The following is a 16,723-nucleotide window of genomic DNA, read 5'->3' on the forward strand; positions in this document are numbered from 1 at the left end:
CCCTATTAGCGACTTTTACATGTGTTCTCTTACGATGCTATTATATTTGGCTGATTTAAAGACATTAATGCTCTGGCAGTTAGGCGTCGATGCTAATGAACGGGCTCAAATTTTGTGCGTTTCGCCAACATCTCAAAAGCTTGGCACGCGTTCACAGCATCCTCGCTTAGTCCTTTTGCCACCAATATCCATTTATTTTTAAAAAACTACATTTTTGTGGAGGTTTCCGTGCAATACCATAGACAAAATTAGGGATGGACGCCTTAACCTCGTCTTCTGTTTGTTTGTAAACACAGTGCCTCTCTCTTTCATCTGCAGATGCCAAATCCGCCGCCAGACGTTCATTTCGTCGCTAATGCTCGACCTGCAATCCCGGAGCAGAAAACATACTTGCTCTCATTTATGGAAAAGAACCCAGAATTCAGCAAGGGACAAAAGTTTTCAGAACTGTGCCATGCTGATTATTTGAGAAAGTGGGAACGTCTCACAGATGCCCTAAATGGTTTTCCTGGGGGGTCAGACAAGACTGTAGCCCAATGGCAAAAGGTAAGTTCGACCTATCTACTTGTTTGCCAGCCTTTGCCTTACATTATTAACTGTAATGCGATATCTTGTCATGCCGCAGTACTGGGTAGACCAAAAGGATCCTGTGCGGGTGCGCGTCAGGGCTGCACATCAACATTTGCAGCGGCAGCCGCGCGAAGTATACAGAAAAACCCGCCTCACATCCCTATTGACTACCTACCAATCCAGAGTTGTCGATCTGATGGGAGGCTGGAGGAACATGGTGGCGGAACGGATAAACTTGCTGGAGGTAAGCTGTTGTGGAGGGAGTAACCATCTTTAAGTCTTTAACATCCTTAACCTAAATGAATTTCATGAATTTTAGGTCAATCCACTTGCCCCTCGTTTGAGATCGAGATCCTCCTCCCGCAGCAGAAGCAGATCTAGAATGAGGAGTCAGTCCAGGTCCAGGCAGGGCAGCCAGTCCCGAGGGAGAAGATCCAGAAAGAGGAGGTCCAGAAGTTCCAGAAGATCGAGTTCCAGAAGGCGGGACAGCCGATCTACTTCATCTGGCTCAAGATCAAGAGGGAGGAGCTCTAGAAAAAAATCGAAATCCAGTTCCAGAAGGCGGCACCGCAGATCTTCTTCATCTAGATCAAGATCAAGAGGGAGGAGCTCTAGAAAAAGAACGAGATCCAGTTCCAGAAGGCGCCACCGCAGATCTTCTTCATCTAGATCAAGAGAGAGGAGCTCTAGAAAAAGATCGAAATCCAGTTCGCGAAGGCGGCACAGAAGATCCACTTCATCTAGATCAAGATCAAGAGGGAGGAGCTCTAGAAAAAGATCGAAATCCAGTTCCAGAAGGCGTAAAAGCAGATCAAGTAGGGATAAATCTAGCCCTAAGTGCCGACGCAGTAAATCAAGATCCAACTCATTGCCCAAATCTAGGTCCCCATCTCTCTATTGTGACACACCACACTTAGAGAATGATAACATGGATTCTAAAGAAGGGCAGGTCTCCCCAGCAAGAGTTCTTGAAACAGCACCTAAGACAGGTATTGTGCTCAAAATATTTCCTTTTTTCACTGTATAGATTGAATGCAGACTTCAGTATGTATTTGTGTGCTGGTGCTGACTTGGCCATGTGTGTGTTTTGCAGCAGTCTCTTCTGATGGTCTGAAAGGATCAGCGAAATTTTCTTCACTTTCAGATGTTGCATCAAAGATAGGTACTTACTTGACACATTTCCTTTTTAAAGATAAGATGGCCCTTTTGTGAGAACGTCAACTTTGCACACTGTAATGTGTTTTTGTTTGCTGGTGCTGACTTTGCTATGTATGTGTTTCAGTGGCCGCTTGTGGTGGTCTGAAAAAATCATCTACAACTCCTATCGGGTCCACTAAACTTGCCAACCCTGGTTCAGATGCTGCAGTAAAGACAGGTACTTACTGGACACATTTTCTTTTTAAAGATTGAATGGCCCTTTTGTTAGAATGCCAACTTTGCACCCTTAAGTATATAATTGTGTGCTGGTGCTTACTCTGTTTTGTGTATGTGTTTCAGCGGTTTCCTCTGGTTATCAGAAAGGAACAACTTTGGCTACGACCACAACCCCTATCGGATCCAATAAATTTGCCAACCCTGGTTCAGATGCTGCAGTAAAGACAGGTACTTACTGGACACATTTTCTTTTTAAAGATTGAATGGCCCTTTTGTTAGAACGCCAACTTTGCACCCTTAAGTATATAATTGTGTGCTGGTGCTTACTCTGTTTTGTGTATGTGTTTCAGCGGTTTCCTCTGGTTATCAGAAAGGAACAACTTTGGCTACGACCACAACCCCTATCGGATCCAATAAATTTGCCTACCCTGGTTCAGATGCTGCAGTAAAGACAGGTACTTACTGGACACATTTTCTTTTTAAAGATTGAATGGCCCTTTTGTTAGAACGCCAACTTTGCACCCTTAAGTATATAGTTGTGTGCTGGTGCTTACTCTGTTTCGTGTATGTGTTTCAGCGGTTTCCTCTGGTTGTCAGAAAGGAACAACTTTGGCTACGACCACAACCCCTATCGGATCCAATAAATTTGCCAACCCTGGTTCAGATGCTGCAGTAAAGACAGGTACTTACTGGACACATTTTCTTTTTAAAGATTGAATGGCCCTTTTGTTAGAATGCCAACTTTGCACCCTTAAGTATATAATTGTGTGCTGGTGCTTACTCTGTTTTGTGTATGTGTTTCAGCGGTTTCCTCTGGTTATCAGAAAGGAACAACTTTGGCTACGACCACAACCCCTATCGGATCCAATAAATTTGCCTACCCTGGTTCAGATGCTGCAGTAAAGACAGGTACTTACTGGACACATTTTCTTTTTAAAGATTGAATGGCCCTTTTGTTAGAATGCCAACTTTGCACCCTTAAGGGGGGACCCTGGTGAAACTTTCAAGTAGGCTTTAAAATAATCCCAGAAAGTTGAAACTTTGCTTGATTATAAGGTTCATTATGGTGAGTTCATAAAACAAAATTCAATCTAAAATGTTGAACGGTCTCTGAGAAAAGTGGCTTTTTAGTGTTTTTTAGAGCGTTGGGGAAAAATATTCCTGCGTCTTTCATTGGAACGGAAAGTCTTGAAAATTTTTTTGGGTTATCCTTAAGATGTATAGAAGAGATTTTAGTGACGGAATTTTCAATTTCATCTTCTGTCCTGAGATATCAATTTTCAAATTTAAACGTTTAAAAAAAGTGAATTTTTTGCCTTTTTTTGAAACTTTGAGGTGTGTGTTAAAAAAAGTAGGGCTGATATCAAGATTCCGTCACTAAAATTTGTCGATAAGTCATCAATGAATAGAGTCCATGCAAGACGACTCATGTAGGTGTCAACCAGGAACGCAGGAAGTCTTTCTACGACAAAATTTTTTGTCGACTGAGCAAAGCTGTGAAGTTGAGCGTATAAGCCAACGACAACTGATCTCAATGTTATTTCTTTCCAAATGATGAAGGAACTACCCACATAGTTTAAAGGTGTTCAACCTGTTGAATCTGAAACCTTCTACGCACATTTTTATCTATGAACTTTGAAAATACTATTTTTGGCAATTTTGGTCATTTTTTCACCAGGGTCCCCCCTTAAGTATATAATTGTGTGCTGGTGCTTACTCTGTTTTGTGTATGTGTTTCAGCGGTTTCCTCTGGTTATCAGAAAGGAACAACTTTGGCTACGACCACAACCCCTATCGGATCCAATAAATTTGCCTACCCTGGTTCAGATGCTGCAGTAAAGACAGGTACTTACTGGACACATTTTCTTTTTAAAGATTGAATGGCCCTTTTGTTAGAATGCCAACTTTGCACCCTTAAGTATATAATTGTGTGCTGGTGCTTACTCTGTTTAGTGTATGTGTTTCAGCGGTTTCCTCTGGTTATCAGAAAGGAACAACTTTGGCTACGACCACAACCCCTATCGGATCCAATAAATTTGCCAACCCTGGTTCAGATGCTGCAGTAAAGACAGGTACTTACTGGACACATTTTCTTTTTAAAGATTGAATGGCCCTTTTGTTAGAACGCCAACTTTGCACCCTTAAGTATATAATTGTGTGCTGGTGCTTACTCTGTTTTGTGTATGTGTTTCAGCGGTTTCCTCTGGTTATCAGAAAGGAACAACTTTGGCTACAACCACAACCCCTATTGGATCCTATAAATTTGCCAACCCTGGTTCAGATGCTGCAGTAAAGACAGGTACCTACTTGACACGTTTCCATTTCCATGGATTGGAACTTAGTAGGGTAAATTTTGCTTACATAAGTTGTAGTGTTGACCTTCCGTGTTTGTCTGTTTTAGGTGTTGCTTCTGCAAGCCATCAACTAAATGAATTGTATCTCCCTGCTGCAATATCATCACCTTCTGGATCCAAGTTCCTTACCTATGCTGGAAAACAATTCCGAATTGTTCAGAGAAACCTCAGTGGTAAACTTTATAATGTAGTTCTCCCTCTAAACAATATAACAAATTTGCCAAAGTCATGAGTTACTGTTTAAAAAATTTTTGATTTTCTAATACTTCCTGTGTACAGTAGTTGTTTCTTTGTTGTTATATATTTTTTTTAAATTTAAATAAATTAACTATTTATTGCTAAATAAGTCTGTCAATTTTGAGTTGTCTGTAAGATTGTACAAATTTTTTCTTTTGTACTCTAAGAAGCTCCTATTAACTAAATTGACAAGTTCCTGCAGGCATGTATTGTGATTTGTATTGTGATAAGTAGTTGAGCTAACCCTGGGCGAGAAGAAGCATTTCTACCTTGCTTCTCCTTGTCCGGCATTATCTCAACTTCTCTCTATAGGTTTATGGCCTATCTTATGCCCAAGCAAATATTTCACGAATTTGCATGTTCATGTTAATTGGCTATATGTGATTTATAAAATTTAAGTTAACTTACTGATTATTTATTCTGTCAACTTTGAGTTATCTGTAAGATTGAAAAAAAAATTTCTTTTGTGATTTGTACAGAGTAGTTGAGCTAACCCTGGGACAAGAAGAAGCATTTCTTCCTTTCTTCTCCTTGTTCGGCATTCTCTCAACTACTCTATAGGTTTATGGCCTATCTTACACCCAAGCAAATATTTCACTAATTTGCATGTTAATGTTAATTGGCTGTATGTGATTTATAAAATTTAAGTTAACTACTTACCGCTTAATTATTCTGTCGATTTTGAGTTATCTGGAACAAGTTTTCTCTTGTGAACTCTAAGAGGCTACTAAAAGCTATAGTGAAGTTCCTGCAATAATAGCATGTACTGTGATTTGTATTGTGATAAGTAGTTGAGCTAACCCCGGACAAGAAGAAGCATTACTTCCTTTGTTGTTCTTGTCCAGCATTAGCTCAACTTCTCTTTAGGTTTCTGACCTATCTTATGTTGAAGCAAATGTTTAATTAATTTCCACATTAATGTGAATTTGCTATATGTGATTTTTTTAAAATATGGCATCTTGTTTTGTTAATTTCACTAAATTTTATTTTTGTGATTGGCCCACCTTATTGTTACAAGATGTGTATAAAAAAGTGTACGAAACAAAGGAGCCCATGTGAACTCATATTAACTTTAACTCTTAGGTAAATTCAAAGGTAAATACATGATGATATCCAATGTTAAAGTAGATGATGGATTGAGTTTGATGATTTTTTTGGGCTGTGTCCACTATGAAATGCTAAATTATAATATATTCCATTAAGTATGCATGCTCATTTGTTGCCTAATAAGTAGTTTAAAATGTCCATGTCAAAAATAAAATACACCTTTTCATTCCATTTTCTACATTTGGTTTCTTCATTTTGATATGTGATAACACAGTGGTAATATGGCAATCTAATTGAAAATTATCGGAGGGAGGATCTCCTCCAAAGTATGGATGATGCAGCCTCATGGGATTAAAGTACTTGTCTGAGGCTTGGCAAAACCATACTCATGGACGTTAAATGCACATTCACAGTCAACATACATTATAAAATTAAAACTTATATCTTACAATTAAATCTAGAGGACAAGTCACATAGAGAGCTTGCTTCCTGACCATGGAAGTGGTTACAAATAACAAATCAATTTACACAACATGTGTGGAAATTGATGCACAAGCGTTGTTCATCCAGCAACTTAACAGGTACAAACAGTAACTTTTAAGTTTTTCTTATACATTTTCAATATCAGGTAAACTAGTGACTTTGGTATCTAAATTTCTAATGTCTTGGAGGGCCTGTAAGAAACGTTCTTGGAACGCCAAGCGGAGAGCTCGCTCTTCTTCTTGTTGATGCAAAACCAATTTTACTGCCTCATTTAAATCCTGCATGTCAAGTTTCAATGACCCCAACTCATCCTTCAAGGCTCCCAGTTCCTCCTTAACAGTCCCAACTTCGTCGACTAAAACCTTAATTTCTTCCTTTACGGAGCTCACCTCGTCCTTCAATAAATTCATTTCTAAGTGGATATCTTCCACCCCGTCCTCAATATCTTGTATCTCTTGTTTGAGTTTGGCATTGCAGTGGGGAAAGCACCTCCTCCTGTAAATTGCATTTGCTTAGTAACCCTGTTGGATACTTATTACAGAATAAGAGAGTTTTTGTTTGACAAGAAATGCTGAGCATAATTTTGAACTCGAACAAATTAATGCTTTAACTTACCACCACGGAGTTGCCACTGGTATCCTGGACTTCCACCTCACTGACCGCGGCAAACCAGGACGCGCCAGTTGGAGGGAGCGGAACGCACCACGCGCTAAGGCCGATGTGGAGGGACCGGCCATGGCATCCACAGGTAAGGTTCCAGCTTGAGAGGAAAGGAGCTGTTCCTCCAAGGTTCCAGTCGGGACCTTGTCCACACTTTCTGAATCGGCGGGGTATGCGAAAAACGCCGTTGGGCATTAGCGGAACGATGGGTGCACTGCAAGAAGGTTGCTCTTACCTGGCTCCATCCGTAAAACCTTATGGAAAAATTTCTTGATTCTAATCAGCTTTTTTCTTAAGTACATGTGTCAAAAAGCCGGCTTTGAGAGAGAGTCGCGCTCGTAAACAAGCTGTTGCCTAGCAACCGAATCCCCGAATCCTCCCGCGTTAGGAACGCGAGCAAATCTGCTACGGTATATTTACCCATATTTGACGAACTCTTGATAGAAAAATGCATATTAAAGGAAAGGAAGCGCGTATGAAACAACATTACCCCACCACAAGTTAATTTAGAACTTTTAAAATTTTGTCAAGACACTTTGTTTTGCTGGTGGGTTGGTGGAATCGTGTTATCGTCTGCTGGAGTAAATATAAACAATCAACAAAACCCAGTCTGCTTGTTTGTTTCCATAATTTTGTAACAATCGTCTCCTTGTTTATTTTCATAGTTTTGAAAACATCGTCTGCTTCTTTGTATACAAACTTTGGTAAACATGGTCTGCATGTTTGAATGCAAGCTTTTGTAAATATCCCCTTGTTTGTGAACTCTACATTTAGAGTCTATTTTTGAAGCCAAGGGTTTGAGGTGTGTGTACTTGGATGGATAAGAGTTGTAATTCCTCAATTCTTTGAACAGGTATTGGAAAAACAGACATTCCGTCGCGTCGTTCGCCCTGAGCTTCCTGTCTCAAGGGTCACAGGCCAAACGTTACCCAGAAAAGTTTGTCCCTGTCGAGATGGACGACCCTCATCGCCTAGATGATGACGCGGAAGAAGATGAACTTATTGCCATGGATCCATTGAACCCACAATATGTATACAATGAGGAGCGAAATAGGCAGAAATGGGTCCTCAGGGTACATCGTCGAGGCCTGAGAGATGCAAGGAACCCATTTGATGTCACCTACGAATCATTTGTGAGCAGTTACAGACTGTCACAAGATCTGGCTCTAAGTCTGATCGATGTCTTGCGTCCCTTTGTTAGACCGACCACAAGCGCTCTAGCGGTACCCCTTGAGCTCAAGGCACGGAAACATCATCCAGATACTAGTTAAATTTTTATGTCATAATTTTGTCTAAAAATAGCAAATTTTAGCAAATATTAATAAAATGGTTCATATTGTCTTGCAGGTTCTTTCAGTGCTTAGTTTCTATGCATCGGGTTCTTATCAAACACCAACTGGAAAGCAATTTGATTGCCCCATTGCCCAGCCAACATTGAGTGGATACATCACAGAAGTAACCAATGCCTTAAATGAAGATGCAATCCTTACTCACTTCATCAGATTTCCATCAACTGTGCAAGAACTTAACCACTGCATTGAAAGGTGCTGGACCTACTCCTGTAAAAAAAATTGTGAATACTTTCTTAAACTGACTAAAGAGTGTTGCATACATTTTTTTTTCACCATGCACCTTGCTCTGCAGCGTTTCCAAAAGATTTTAATATTTTGATTAGGTATTATTCTGAACAGGAACCAGAATCTTGGAGGCCAACTGCCGAATGTGGTCGGCTGCACTGATGGGACATTGATAAAAATTAAATCCCCATCACTTGCTAACAATAAGCATGCATTTACCGGCAGAAAAGGAGTGCCTTGCATCAACGCTCAGATTGTAAGTGTAAACACTGCTTTTGGGTTTTCATGTAAAACCAAACCCATTCAAAAAATGACTTTTTCTGTTTTCTGTTTCGATTAAATTTTAGACATGTGACCGACGAATGTACATTACAAATGTTGTGCCAAATTTCCCTGGCTCCACAGCGGACTCTTTTATTTTCACCGGTAGTGCACTGCGTCACAGAATGATCAACTTCTACAACAGGCGCCGCTGTCATCTTCTTGGTAAACTTTGGCCTTGTTTTCTCAAAGGGTAGCAGTCCCCACACTTGCCTCTGCTTTTTACTTGACATTTTATCCGGTACTGTAGGAGATACGGGATATGCACAGCAGCCCTGGATGTTGACGCCATTCCGGCAAACAGAAGATAACACACCAGAGTCCCGGTACAACAAGGCTCATTGCAGTGACAGGAATGTTGTAGAACGGACTATTGGCCTTTTGAAGGAACGATGGAGGTAATTTAAGTGGGAATACTGATCACTGAAATTGTAACTTGCATGATTTCTGTCATGCCAAATATGTAAGTAATTGTCAACGCTTTGTTTTTCAGGTGCATAAATGATGAGCGCACTCTGCATTATGACTATGTGAAAGTTGCACAGTTCATAAATGGTGCAGTTGTGCTTCATAATTTGTGTGTCCTGGCTAATTTGACGCACTATGCAGAAGGTGCTCATCTCCTCAGAAATGTTAATGTAAACGAAGAAGAACCTGAAGAGGACGATGATGATTTGGATGATGAAGATGTGCCAGAAGGTAGGAGGCAACAACGAGCCATCCTAATCCGTGGACAACAAGTGCGTCAGGAAATTGTCAATGAGCTGGAGCTGCGGCGACAGTAGGCAATGGACTGCATATTTGTGGTAGAAAAAAAGAAGAAAGGAACATCAATCAACATGGTTCTACCTTAAGGTGTACTGTAGGTATTAAATGGTAATTGATAGTCAGTCGTATTGTTTGAAAGTAATTTTTTTATTTGTATGAAGAATAGATGATGATTACATGGCACTGGTTTTAAGTACATATTGAGAATTTTGTTTAGACTGTTTATGATGATGTTACTGTTGGAAGTAGGAGGTAATTTGCACCTAGATGTAACCGGTAATACTTCCTACTAATACTCAGCTTAACTACATCAATCAACATGATTCGGGGATTTAAAAAGTTTAGCTACCTTGTTTACAATGGATTTTGCAGTTTTGAGAATATCATTAAAGGCTGTCACCTTTAATAATTATATTTGTGTCATCTACATAAAAAACCGCCTTACCACCCAAGTTTCGTATGAACACTTCAAGACAGTTTATATAGATCAGGAAAAGAAAGGGACTCCAAAACTTGAATGGCTCCTTTATTCACATCTTGTTACAATAAGGTGGGCAAATCACACAACTGAAATTAACAAAACAAGATGCCATTTAAATGAACAGCAGTACAATGAGCGTTCTAATATTTTTAAAAATCATATATAGCCAATTAACACTAATGTGGAAATTAATGACACATTTGCTTCAACATAAGATGGACCATAAACCTAAAGAGTAGTTGAACTAATGCTGGACAAGAAGGAAGGAAAAAATACTTCTTCTTGTCGAGGGTTAGCTCAACTACTTATCACAATACAAGCCATTACTTGTCACTTTAGTTTTTAGTAGCTTCTTAGAGTATAAAAGAAAAAATTTGTTTAATCTTACAGATAACTCAAAATTGACTTATTAAGCAGTAAACAGTTATTTTATTGAAAAAATCACATAAAGCCAACTAACATTAACATGACAATTAGTGAATTATTTCCTTGAACGTAGGAAAAGCAATAAACCGATAGAGAAGTTGAGCAAATGCCGAACAAGAAGAAGAAAGGAAGAAATCCATCTTCTTGTCCAGGGTTACCTCAACTACTCTGTATCAGTACAAATCACAGTACATGCTAATACTGCAGGAACTTGTTACTATGGTTTTTAGTAGCTTCTCAGAGTACAAAAGAAAAAAATTGTTCAATCTTACAGATAACAAAAAATTGACAGAATAATTAAGCAGTAAGTAGTTAACTCATAAATAAAAAATCACACAGGATAGCCAATTAACATTAACATGCAAATTAGTGAAATATTTGCTTGGACATAAGATAGGCCATTAACCTATAGAGTAGACAAGGACAAAAATGGAAGAAATGCTTCCTCTTGTCCGGGGTTAGCTCAACTAATTATCACAATACAAATCACAATGAACAGCAGTACAGTGAGCGTTCTAATATTTTAAAAAATTACATATAGCCAATTCACACTAATGTGGAAATTAATGAAACATTTGCTTCAACATAAGATAGGCCATAAACCTATGGAGTAGTTGAGCTGATGCTGGACAAGGAGGAGAAAAGAAGAAATGCTTCTTCTTGTCTGAGGTTATCTCAATTACCCTGTATTAGTACAAATCACAGTACATGCTACTACTGCAAGGACATACTACTATAATTTTTAGTTGAATTCAAGAGAAAAAATTTGTTCAACCTTGCAGATGGCACAAAATTGACAAACCAATTGAGCAGTATGTATATGGATGTGCAGATTTCGCAGGAAAGAAAAAAAAAAGAAACTAAAGTGTCCGAAGACGAATATTGTTTGGCTAGGGGTATAAATGAACTATTGAAATGGTTACCCTTCTCCCTCAACTCTGGGCGGCGTTACTGTGAGGCGCCTGGGGGCCACTGCTAGGGTAACAGATCACCATGGATTTTTTAGGTCCATGGCTTCCCCCAGGCCCCACCCCGGGAGCAAGGGCCCTTGAACTGCCTGCTACGAGGGAGTTCTTCACTCCCCCTAACCCCCACCCCCTGTGGGTTGGCGAGCAGGTCTTTTAAATGTATTTGCACCCTCGGTCAACAACTAACAACTTAACTGCAACATGAATGAGGTAAAGAAAGCAAGGACAACCAGTTCACTTGCAGATTGTGACACGTCGGAGCCCTTGCCCACCAGTGGCACACCCTGCAAGTAAACTGGATGCATTGGGGTTCCCTAAAAGTTGGTGCACTTTGAACGAATTTGGAAACAGTAAAATTTGATTAAGACGCCAAAAATGTGAATTTAAGCCAAAAAATCCCCACCCCTAGCCACCCTAACATCCTGCGAAATCTGCACATCCATAAGTATGTAGTTAACCTATCACGTCCCAAAATTTGGCTGATCCAGCAGAAGTTGAAGCAGATCCTGATCTTGATCTAGATGAAGTGGATCTGCTGCGCTGCCTTCTGGAACTGGATTTCGATCTTTTTCTAGAGCTCCTCCCTCTTGATCTGCTGTGCCGCCTTCTGGAACTGGATCTCGTTCTTTTTCTAGAGCTCCTCCCTCTTGATCTGCTGTGCCGCCTTCTGGAACTGGATCTCGTTCTTTTTCTAGAGCTCCTCCCTCTTGATCTGCTGTGCCGCCTTCTGGAACTGGATCTCGTTCTTTTTCTAGAGCTCCTCTCTCTTGATCTAGATGAAGAAGATCTGCGGTGCCGCCTTCTGGAACTGGATCTCGTTCTTTTTCTAGAGCTCCTCCCTCTTGATCTTGATCTAGATGAAGAAGATCTGCGGTGCCGCCTTCTGGAACTGGATTTCGATTTTTTTCTAGAGCTCCTCCCTCTTGATCTTGATCTAGATGAAGAAGATCTGCGGTGCCGCCTTCTGGAACTGGATTTCGATTTTTTTCTAGAGCTCCTCCCTCTTGATCTTGAGCCAGATGAAGTAGATCTGCTGTCCCGTCTTCTGGAACTCGATCTTTCTGGAGTAATATGATGGTTCTGCAACAACGGTCAAATTAACTGCCACCCTAGATTCTAATACCGGGCAAACATAATTGGACAGTGATTTGCTGTAGTTGCATGCTCCCTTAAAGGTAACAGACTAGTGACTTTATTCTGTATGACTTACATTAATTTTGCTGCGTTTCATGATTGCAGATAAGCTTCCTGATGGATTCATCTCAATCTGAAAAATAAAACCATCAATTGATTTTTGGAGGAAAAGTTAAGCGTGTTTGATGGCACAGCCTAAAGCAATACCTGAAGTGGATCTTTGGCGCCCATGAAGCCAACTACTCGTTTCCAGCCCCCCATACAGGTTAACACCCGTAACTGGTGATCACTTAGTTCAGGTGGAGGGGGCCCTCCGCCAGTCCCTCGCTTAGAAATACGGGTATACTCTTGAGCGGCTTGTTTCACAGCATCTTTCATATCAGACCAGTACTGTATGGAACACAAAAACAAACAAGTCTTAAAATGACAAGCAACAATCTAGGTACTTATTATGAGGAATTTGTTCATGAGGCATACATACAGTTTTCCATTTCGGTCCATTTTTATTAGCACCAGGGACTTCTTTTAGTAGCAAAGCAAGAGAATCCCATTCTTTCCGAAGCTCCTCCTTTCCCATGGGACCAGTAAACTCCCCTTGGCAAAAGGGGATGTTCTGCTCCATGTCCCCCAAAAGGAACTCCTTTTGATCTTCATCACGGGCAAGCGAATCCTACGGCGGTTTGGCATCTGCAAAAAAAGAGAAAGCACTGTGTTTACAAAAAAAAAAACGATTTAAAGGCGTCCACCCCTAATTTTGTCTAGGGTTTTGCAGGGAAACCTCCACAAAAATGTAGTTTTTTAAAAATAAATGGATATTGGTGGCAAAAGGACTAAGCGAGGATGCTGTGAACGCGTGCCAAGCTTTTGAGAGTTGGCGAAAAGCAACAAAATTTGAGCCCGTTCATTAGCATCGACGCCTAACTGCCGGGCATTAATGTCTTTAAATCAGCCAAATATAATAGCATCGTAAGAGAACACTTGTAAAAGTCGCTAATGGGGCTGATGCGTACCTTGAACGATGAGAGAAAGAAGTGACCCGGGGTCACATCGGAATATCGGAATCGGGGGGGACGAGTTTTAAAAACCCTTTGGGGTGACAGTTGGTGACGGTTGGTTGTTTGACGGTTTAAACGGGCCCGGCCCAACTCGGACCGATTGGCCGATCGCGTAGAGGCTACTTTTTGAAACTTTTTAGGATAAGTTTTATTTTTTTCATGTCGATAGAATAATTTAAAAATTTTTTTTAAGTCCATTCCGGTTCTCACGTCTTTTGACTATGCTTTTGGGCCCCTAATGGCCGTTGAGTCGTTCTCTGCCTGCCCGGCCCCTCAAGGCCGGCGCGGCGCGACCTAGCGCTCCGATCAAAACAGTGAAAAAATCGTCATTTCACAGCAATAATAACGCCCGGCCATCACATTTGAAACAATTAGTTCGTTTCTTTACCCATATCCGAATGAAAAAGGTGAAAATTTTGTGAATATAACACGATAAGGACCCTTATGAAACCCTGCGACTCGCCGCGACCGCGGGAGTCGCGGCGAGTCACCACTCGTTGCGAGCGAGCTAATCGAACTCCCCGATCTCGCTGCAGAGGACGAAAGCAAGCAAAGTAAAAATCGAATTTCGCCTTTCTTTCGAAGCAGAGGACCGATTTAGAGCGTGCCCTTGCGATCCCGCATAGTCCCAGTGCGATAGGCGACGATGACTTTTGAGGAGATTCTTTAGCATCGTGCTACGTAAAGTGCCGAAAGCACACAAAGTCAAAGTCAAATTTTGCGTTCCTTTTGAAGCAGAGGACCTATTTAGAGCGTGCCCTTGCGATCCCGCATAGTCCCAGTGCGATAAGCGACGATGACCCATGAGGAGATTGTTTAGCTTCGTGCTACGTGAAGTGCCGATTGCACACAAAGCCAAAGTCAAATTCGCGTTCCTTTTGAAGCAGATGACCGATTTAGAGCGTGCCCTTGCGATCCCGCATAGTCCCCGTGCGATTGGCGACGATGACCTTTGAGGAGATTCTTTAGCATCGTGCGATGTAAACTGCCGAAAGCACGCAAAGTCAAAGTCGAATTTAGCGTTCCTTTTGAAGCAGAGGACCGATTTAGAGCGTGCTGTTGCGATCTCGCATAGTCCCAGTGCGATTGGCGACGATGACTTTTGAGGAGATATTTCTGCCTCGTGCTAAGTGAAGTGCCGAAAGCACGCAAAGTCAAAGTCGAATTCCGCGTTCCTTTCGAAGCAGATGAGCCGTTTAGCCGCAAAGTGTGCAAACCTCCGCCAGGCGGCGTCCCGGCCCGAAAAAGCTGGGACTCCAGGGCGCCCTTCTCTCATGTTGAAGCATAGCCCTACTCTGCCCATCCCGGTCCCACCACCGCGTAACACGGGCTCGCGACGCTCTTAGGATTCTCCCGATCTTTCGCTGACTTCCGGTCTGGATTTCCTACGAAGTACACTATCTCTTCAGAACCGCCACACACCGTAGGAAGCCGTCTTGTTTTTTTTTCTCAACGGCAATGCGAGCTCGCTTGATAGCAGCTGTCTAGTGGTCGGCAACTCCGTTGTACAGCACATCCCTGGAAGTGCTGTTTTCATCAGCTCTTCGCTGGCACTCCTCGCCTGGTCTTGCTGCTGAGTAAAGCTATCTAGCAGCCACAAACTCAAGAACCCTGTTGAATGTGTCCCTCAGAGGGCTACTTCCTGTTCGAGATGAAAAAGTGTTCAGGTGTTAAATAAGGCCAAACTGCAGGCATGGAATAAAATTAATAAATGAGCACTTCGTAGGAAATCCCGACCGGAAGTCCGCGACAGAACGGGAGAACCAAACGAGCGTCGCGCGGCCGTGCTGAGCGTGTGCTGGGGCCGGAATGGGCAGGACCGGGTAGCGCGCGACACCCTGTTGTTTCTCCCGTTCTGTTCTGTCCGCTGACTTCCTTGTACGCTTCCTCCGAAGTACCCTATCGCATTGTTGTTTAGTGACAGCACCTGGACGATTCTCTAGAAATTTTGTCTTGTTCAGACAGACAGACACACAGACAGACAGACAAACTTTTCAACCGCACTGGAGTAACAGGCTTCGCTATCGCTCAGCCACAAGGTAGGTTTACGCCAGACCGCGTCTTGTCGTAACAGGCTTCACGATGTCTCGCTGCCTGTTCCTCCAATCCACGCCTGGCTACCTACCTTGGCCTGCGGCGCTAGCCTGCCTCCGGCAGGCAATGGCTTGTCTTGTCGGTTATTTCTTAACTTTGTTGAATGCTGGGGGGCTCCGCCCCCAGACCCCCCTACATTCTGAATAGAGTTGTCTATCTGCAGATAACACGATCTTGACCCTTGTCACTTTTTAACCTGTCGGGGCTGGGGGGCTCCGCCCCCCAGACCCCCTTTCTCCAAGCCAGAAATGATCTATCTGCAGAAAACTCTATTTTTCGCCGTTTTTAGGTGTTTTTCGGCTATAAAACTGAACCAGTTGAGCTAGGATGGTGAAATTTCGCGTGTCCGAGCCAAAGACATACCCAAAAGGGTGCAAAATCTCACCGAGATCGGCCGAGCCGTTCAGGAGGAGTAGTGCGGACACACACGCACGCACGCACGCACGCACACACGCACACCACGCAGACAGGAAAACTTTTCAACCCCACCTGAGTAACGGGCTTCGCTATCGCTCAGCCAATGAATTTCATGAATTTTAGGTCAATCCACTTGCCCCTCGTTTGAGATCGAGATCCTCCTCCCGCAGCAGAAGCAGATCTAGAATGAGGAGTCAGTCCAGGTCCAGGCAGGGCAGCCAGTCCCGAGGGGAAGATCCAGAAAGAGGAGGTCCAGAAGTTCCAGAAGATCGAGTTCCAGAAGGCGGGACAGCAGATCTACTTCATCTGGCTCAAGATCAAGAGGGAGGAGCTCTAGAAAAAAATCGAAATCCAGTTCCAGAAGGCGGCACCGCAGATCTTCTTCATCTAGATCAAGATCAAGAGGGAGGAGCTCTAGAAAAAGAACGAGATCCAGTTCCAGAAGGCGGCACCGCAGATCTTCTTCATCTAGACAAGGTAGGTTTACGCCAGACCGCGTCTTGTCGTAACAGGCTTCGCGATGTCTCGCTGCCTGTTCCTCCAATCCGCGCCTGGCGTACCTACCTTGGCCTGCGGCGCTGGCCTGCCTTCGGCAGGCAATGGCTTGTCCATCGTCGGTTACTTCTAACTTGATCCATGCTGGGGGCTCCGGCTCCGCCCCCAGACCCCCCTTCATTCTGGATCCCTTGTAACTTTTTAACTTGTCGGGGCTGGGGGGCTCCGCCCCCCAGAACCCCCTTCTTCACCACAGACTTGA

The 16,723-nt window shown here is 42.6% G+C and overlaps 2 protein-coding genes across 3 annotated transcripts; both read left to right on the forward strand.

Moving 5' to 3' along the window:
- The first annotated feature begins 32 nt into the window (after positions 1 to 32).
- Positions 33 to 5,791, forward strand: LOC117649368 (serine/arginine repetitive matrix protein 2-like). Of its 2 annotated transcripts, none has more exons than XM_034392056.1 (13): positions 33 to 546; positions 626 to 814; positions 890 to 1,559; positions 1,664 to 1,732; positions 1,853 to 1,945; positions 2,068 to 2,172; positions 2,295 to 2,399; positions 2,522 to 2,626; positions 2,749 to 2,853; positions 3,685 to 3,789; positions 3,912 to 4,016; positions 4,139 to 4,243; positions 4,346 to 5,791. In XM_034392056.1, exons 1-13 carry the CDS (start codon positions 319 to 321, stop codon positions 4,528 to 4,530), a joined length of 2,169 nt encoding a protein of 722 aa, XP_034247947.1. In that variant the 5' UTR covers positions 33 to 318; the 3' UTR covers positions 4,531 to 5,791. The 2 variants fall into 2 exon arrangements, with proteins under 2 accessions (XP_034247947.1, XP_034247948.1); XM_034392057.1 differs by having other exon boundaries at positions 1,667 to 1,732.
- Positions 5,792 to 8,713: 2,922 nt separating this feature from the next.
- LOC117649683 (putative nuclease HARBI1) lies at positions 8,714 to 9,716 on the forward strand. The gene is made up of 3 exons (XM_034392645.1): positions 8,714 to 8,788; positions 8,874 to 9,021; positions 9,117 to 9,716. The coding sequence occupies exons 1-3, from the start codon at positions 8,749 to 8,751 to the stop codon at positions 9,406 to 9,408; spliced, it is 480 nt and encodes a 159-aa protein (XP_034248536.1). The 5' UTR covers positions 8,714 to 8,748; the 3' UTR covers positions 9,409 to 9,716.
- The last annotated feature ends 7,007 nt before the right edge of the window (positions 9,717 to 16,723 follow it).

The sequence above is a fragment of the Thrips palmi genome, unplaced genomic scaffold (genome assembly GCF_012932325.1).
Source record: "Thrips palmi isolate BJ-2018 unplaced genomic scaffold, TpBJ-2018v1 HiC_scaffold_4, whole genome shotgun sequence".
Classification (NCBI taxonomy): domain Eukaryota; kingdom Metazoa; phylum Arthropoda; class Insecta; order Thysanoptera; family Thripidae; genus Thrips; species Thrips palmi.

Bases quoted from the DNA above. Each gene is read 5' to 3' on its own strand.
- LOC117649368 (XM_034392056.1), top strand. From the start codon at position 319: ATGCCAAATCCGCCGCCAGACGTTCATTTCGTCGCTAATGCTCGACCT. The intron at 815-889 runs GTAAGCTGTTGT...CATGAATTTTAG, and splicing joins AACGGATAAACTTGCTGGAG to GTCAATCCACTTGCCCCTCG. The intron at 2,173-2,294 runs GTACTTACTGGA...TATGTGTTTCAG, and splicing joins AGATGCTGCAGTAAAGACAG to CGGTTTCCTCTGGTTATCAG.
- LOC117649683 (XM_034392645.1), top strand. From the start codon at position 8,749: ATGATCAACTTCTACAACAGGCGCCGCTGTCATCTTCTTG. The intron at 8,789-8,873 runs GTAAACTTTGGC...CCGGTACTGTAG, and splicing joins GCGCCGCTGTCATCTTCTTG to GAGATACGGGATATGCACAG. The intron at 9,022-9,116 runs GTAATTTAAGTG...TTTGTTTTTCAG, and splicing joins CTTTTGAAGGAACGATGGAG to GTGCATAAATGATGAGCGCA.